General features: G+C 43.4%; 1 protein-coding gene across 1 annotated transcript; it reads left to right on the top strand.

The window, feature by feature from the left end:
• The first annotated feature begins 1901 nt into the window (after positions 1–1901).
• Positions 1902–2649, top strand: LOC118881877 (histidine triad nucleotide-binding protein 2, mitochondrial-like). Its single transcript, XM_036827176.1, has 2 exons — positions 1902–1989; positions 2249–2649. The coding sequence occupies exons 1-2, from the start codon at positions 1902–1904 to the stop codon at positions 2647–2649; spliced, it is 489 nt and encodes a 162-aa protein (XP_036683071.1).
• Positions 2650–5416: the final 2767 nt, after the last annotated feature.

Consider the following 5416-nt stretch of genomic DNA (forward strand, 5'->3'; position numbering starts at 1 on the left):
ATTTTATTTATTTACTTATTTATTTATTTATGGCTGTGTTGGGTCTTCGTTTCTGTGCGAGGGCTTTCTCCAGTTGCGGCAAGCGGGGGCCACTCTTCATCGCGGTGCGCGGGCCTCTCACTGTCGCGGCCTCTCTTGTTGCGGAGCACAGGCTCCAGACGCGCAGGCTCAGTAGCTGTGGCTCACGGGCTTAGTTGCTCCGCGGCATGTGGGATCTTCCCAGACCAGGGCTTGAACCCGTGTCCCCTGCATTGGCAGGCAGATTCTCAACCACTGCGCCACCAGGGAAGCCCCTATATTTTTTTTAAGTTGGATAATTTCTGAATTTCTTTTATTCCTATCAGCCTGTGGTACCATGAGTGCCCCTCTCATGTGACAGGAGCAAGTCTCAACCGAGAGAGTGAGAAATAAGCAGAAGGCTTTCTCTTTGCAGAACTTCCCATAGAATCCATTTCTTCTCATCACTGCTCATAGCAGGGACAGAAAAGGAGATAATTTTCCTCCTCTTTCTTGTTCATGTTCTGGCAACTGGACAACTTTCCCTTGGGACCAAAAGCATTAAGGCTGACCCTGTGTTTCCTCAACGTGGCAGATTGACTTTGGTTAAAAGAATCCAGTGAACCTCCCCTGGGAACATCAGGGCCACTAACTCTCTTTCCAAAATGCTGACTTACCTACATGGTTGCTCCATACGTGGTACTTTTTTCCACCAGTTCTTTTAATGGCACCGAGCTCTGGCTGTATGGTAAACTATGTCCAGCCATTTACTACATTGAGAAAGAAGCAGGTATTTATTCCATTCGGTGAGGTGCTGATTGGTTGTAAAACGTCCTTGTAAAATCTGTTCTTGCTGTTAACCTCATTTGTATGAAGAAAAAGTATTTGGGATTTGCCAAAATTGCTGAACGCGGGGCAGAGCAGTTGCTTCCACAGCCTCACGTTTGTTGAATTATTAGAAAATCCTGAGCCTACAAGAAACCCGGGAAGTCTTCTAGTGTGTCCCTCTGGGTGAATCAGCCACTCGACATGGTCATGCATGTTACTGGGGCTTTCCTGTCTCACATCCATGCATCTCCTGGGAGCGAGATTACAAGACTTCTCTTTGTAACCTAATATGATACGTATCAACTTAGGCACCAAGAATTCATCCTAAAAACTAAGCTGACATCTTTCTGGACTGACTTAAAGCCAATTTTTGGTTGTTTTCTCCTCAGAGATGGAGAACTTTGATCTAATAACACTCCATATATTACTTAGCCATCCTGAGGGGCCAATCTCGGTTCCTTTAACTGTTTCTCTCCTCTGCTCTTTTCCAAATCTATAACCTCTTTAGTTTTTGTCTTCTTTAAATAATATATTCTTTAGATGTCTGTGACTCATTTTGTTTTAAGGTTTTTTTTTTAATTGAAGTATAGTTAACTTACAATGTGTTAGTTTCAAGTGTACAGCAAAGTGATTCAGTTATACATACATATATATATTCTTTTTCAGATTCTTTTCATCTATAGGTTATTACAAGATTTTTTTAACATGCAAAATTTTGTGCTGCTTCTATTCACGTTTCCACTGTTTCCTTCTTAACCTACGTGCCAGCTGTGCCTCATTTAGTCAGGCCAAGAACATACACGTTATTCTCTGGTGGCACAGCCCTGGTGACAGAGATGGCTGCAAAAAATACTGTATACAAAGAGAATAGAAAAAAGATCAGGCATATTAACCTGTGTTTCTGTCTAGAACACAGACTACAAAGTATATACTTAATAAGTGAATTCTGCATAAATAAAATTTCATTCTTATGTTATTTTCCTTGCTGCCTGTACCACCTTTATTATTAATTTAAAAAGCTTTCTTATTAAGATATTTTGAAATTGAAAAGCGATCCCGGCGCGCCCGAGGGGAAGATGGCGGCGGCCATACTGCTGGCCGCCGGGCTCTGCGGGGCGCGCCGGGCAGAGGCGGTGGCGGGGCCGCGGAGGGCGCAGGTGAGAGGTGGCCGTGGGGCGAGGAAGGGGTCCCGCGGCTCTGACGCCCTCCAAGGCCGGGGGCCGCGTTCCTCCCCGGCTCCCCACGGCGTGCGCAGCCCTGCCGGGAACGTTGCCCCTCCCGAGGCGCAGGCTCCAGGGCTGTGCGGTGAGGTCGGACCGGTGGTCGCGGCAGCCTCTCTTAAAGCCTCGCCGCGGGTGAAATGAACCAGCGATGGACGACGGCCTGCACAGGCCCAGGCATCGAGGTCGACACAGGGTCCGAGGAGCTGCAGGTGTGACTGATGGGAATGAAGTGGCCAAGGCCCAGAAGGCAGCTCCTCGGGGAGCAGCTCCAACCGTCTCCTGGATCCTGGATCGAAGCCTCCCAGCTGGCGTTCTGTATGAGGACCAGCAGTGTCTCGTATTCCGTGGCGCGGCCACTCAGGCTCCTGTGCACTTTCTGGTCATTCCTGAGAAGCCCATTCCTTGCATTAGCCAGGTTGAGGAAGAAGACCGGAAGCTTCTAGGACACCTTCTCCTTGTGGCCAAGAAGACAGCAAAGGCTGGGGGGCTGGGAGATGGCTACCGATTTGTGATCAACGATGGGGAGCTGGGCGCACAATCTGTTTATCACCTGCACATTCACGTACTTGGGGGCCGACAGCTGCAGTGGCCTCCAGGTTGAACCTACCAAATGACCAAGGACCCCAGACCTGGAAGCTTGGTTGGGGTGGGGAAAAACGGCACCCTGTGATGCTAATAAACTTGCTCTCCCTCAATCAATCAATCAATCAATCAATAAATAAATAAAAGCAAGCTATCCCTTTTTTTTATAACTTTAGGATGATGGAATGTGTTACACTGGAGACTTTTACATTAATTAGACAACTTCCTTGGGGTAGAGAATTAGCAATTTGGTTGATCTCCCAATGACTGGTACTACCCAGGATCTGTTGTGTTCCCCAGAGTAACACTGATACAAAGAGACTACTCCCAGAATGCCATGGGCCTTTTCAGTTAAAACTAGGATGGGTGTAACTTCTTTACTTCCTGAAGCTATATCAGTTACAGATATGTGGAAACAGAGAAGATTATGGAGAATTTTCTTCTGAATAATTCATATTATTTTTCCTGTGTAGAACTGTTCATTCTCCCCATCCCCTAGATATAAACTAAATATTGAAGGTTCATTACATTTCTTATGAATATCAGAATTCTGACCATGATGTTAGGTTTGGGAACAGGATGAGTTTTTAGTGTCCCAATAAACAGGATGTAATAAAAATTTTATAAAGAGCCAACTCTTTGCCATGTACTTTGAACATTATGTTTCACTAATAGTGTTTTTCTATTTTTCAACGCTTGAGGGAAAGTAACTTACAATCTTAGCTTAATTATGCACGGTTCTGAAGTAAATCAAGATCATCCTTTCAAATCATGTTTTAGTAAAATTCGTCCTACTCTCAACACCCTCAATTTTAAATCAATGAAATTTTAGGTTTTCTTATCTTACTGATAAATGTCTTCCTTTCTGGAAGCTTTGCCAGTAAACTGACTTTCTGCATGATTTGGTTCTCCCTTGTTGAATGCAGGGCCATCTTGCTCAGTAGGAAATGAGCTATATGAGGGCCAGTGGCCAAGGAGCTGATGTTATTCAAGCCTGTCTGGTTCAGGGAACCCCTGGACTATTTACATGTACTTGACCATTTGACTTGTCAATCTCCCCTGTTAAGTAACTCATCTAGCACCCTGGGTATTTCTTCTCCTGTCATTTTCCTGGAAATGGCTTAAGGTTCTATGCTTTCTCATCTACATCAAATAATGTCTTGAACCTGGGCATAAAATAGATGGAATTCTATTTAAGTGCCCACCATTTTATCCTCATGTCTTCTTTTCCAACAGATACAAGAGTCCCTGGCTTTTCATGGCAAAACATCCACAACCCTAATCTTCTCTTCCTTCCTCTCCACCTCCTTCACCCTTTTCAAAAACAGTCTTAGATAGATAGACAATTTTTTAGAGTACTGTGCTATACAGTCTTGAGTGACTTAGTGGGGGAGGATTAAGAGGGAAGATTTTAATTACACAAGTATTTGTTGGGTGTCTACTGGATGCAAGCTACTGAGGTCAATTGAGGTCAAATTTTTGCATCTGTCACCTCTAAAATGGCAGCGGTAGAGGACAAGCTGAAGCAAAGGTGTTCTGACTTGGTGTACAGATGTTATTAGAGATGACTTCCCAATGGCATAGAGCACTTGGGACATACGCTATAGGAAACAGAGCAAACAAAGTTGTGCCCTTCAATGAAGAGTGACAACCATCCAAGAATGGGGGAACTCTTTCAAGACTTTCTTCGAGGAAGAAAATGGAAGTGTCTATTGGCCAGGGCAGATGTTTACCTGGTTGAACAGGCTTCTTAATATAGACAAAACCCAAACATTCAGGAAGACAGTGGACTGCTGCCAAGGTGATGGGACAGATGGGGCATAAGGAATCTTTTTACTTATGTTGTCGCAAATGCTAAATCTCTGGAAAAAGAAATAATAGCTAGCGGTCATGGGGTATTTACCATGTGGCAGGATTTATTTTCAGCCTTTTATATACTATCTAATTTAAACTTCATAGTAACCACTTAAAAGTAGGCACTATTATTATTATTTTTCAGACAGGGAAACTGATGAGATACGAAAAGCATGAGTACCTTGCCTAAATAGCTCCCAAAAGATGCAGCCAGGCAGTCAGTTTCCATAGAGCCCTTAACCAGAAAGTGGGGCTCCTTGGGATCATGTTTCCTGTGCTACAACTTGGGAGAAAGAAGCACAACATGTTTCTTTTTTAAACGTTAGTTTCCTAGAGAATTAGAGTGGTTTTAACTGCTTGAATATAGGTACCCAGTCATATATGGGAGCACATGATTGTTTTTAATGAGTGTAGACATTTCCAGGGAATTAGCTCGGAAACTTTTCTGCCTATGAAGCTCTTGTAGGTGGTTTTGCTCTTCTAGAAAAACACATACTCTAAAGTTCGCAAAGTAGAGCCCTGGAGCTCCCCTGGGAGAGTGGGAAGAAGTTTCCTCTTAAGCTGATTGAGTGAAAGCCCCAGCAAAGTGGCATTTTATGGAAGAGGCTTGATCAAAGCCAGTGAAGCTGAGTATAATTCCTTAAATGTACCTTTATGTAAACAGGGGGGACTCAATACAATTTAAAAATAACACGGTAGAGTAAGTGAAACAATTGGAGATATGCATCTGATTCAAATCGAATTCAGCCACTGCAACAAAATTATCTGATGAGGGAGAATTTGTGTCACATGTTCAAAGCTTTCTTTAAGTCCTTAAGAGGTATCAAAATAATCAAAGTGTTTTCTTTGCTCTTAGCTGTCTTGTGAAAGAATCATAAATGGTTAAAACGTTTATGTTGATCAGAAACCATAGTTGGGAAATGAAAAGAAAG

Source organism: Balaenoptera musculus, chromosome 15 (genome assembly GCF_009873245.2).
Source record: "Balaenoptera musculus isolate JJ_BM4_2016_0621 chromosome 15, mBalMus1.pri.v3, whole genome shotgun sequence".
In the NCBI taxonomy this organism is placed as follows: domain Eukaryota; kingdom Metazoa; phylum Chordata; class Mammalia; order Artiodactyla; family Balaenopteridae; genus Balaenoptera; species Balaenoptera musculus.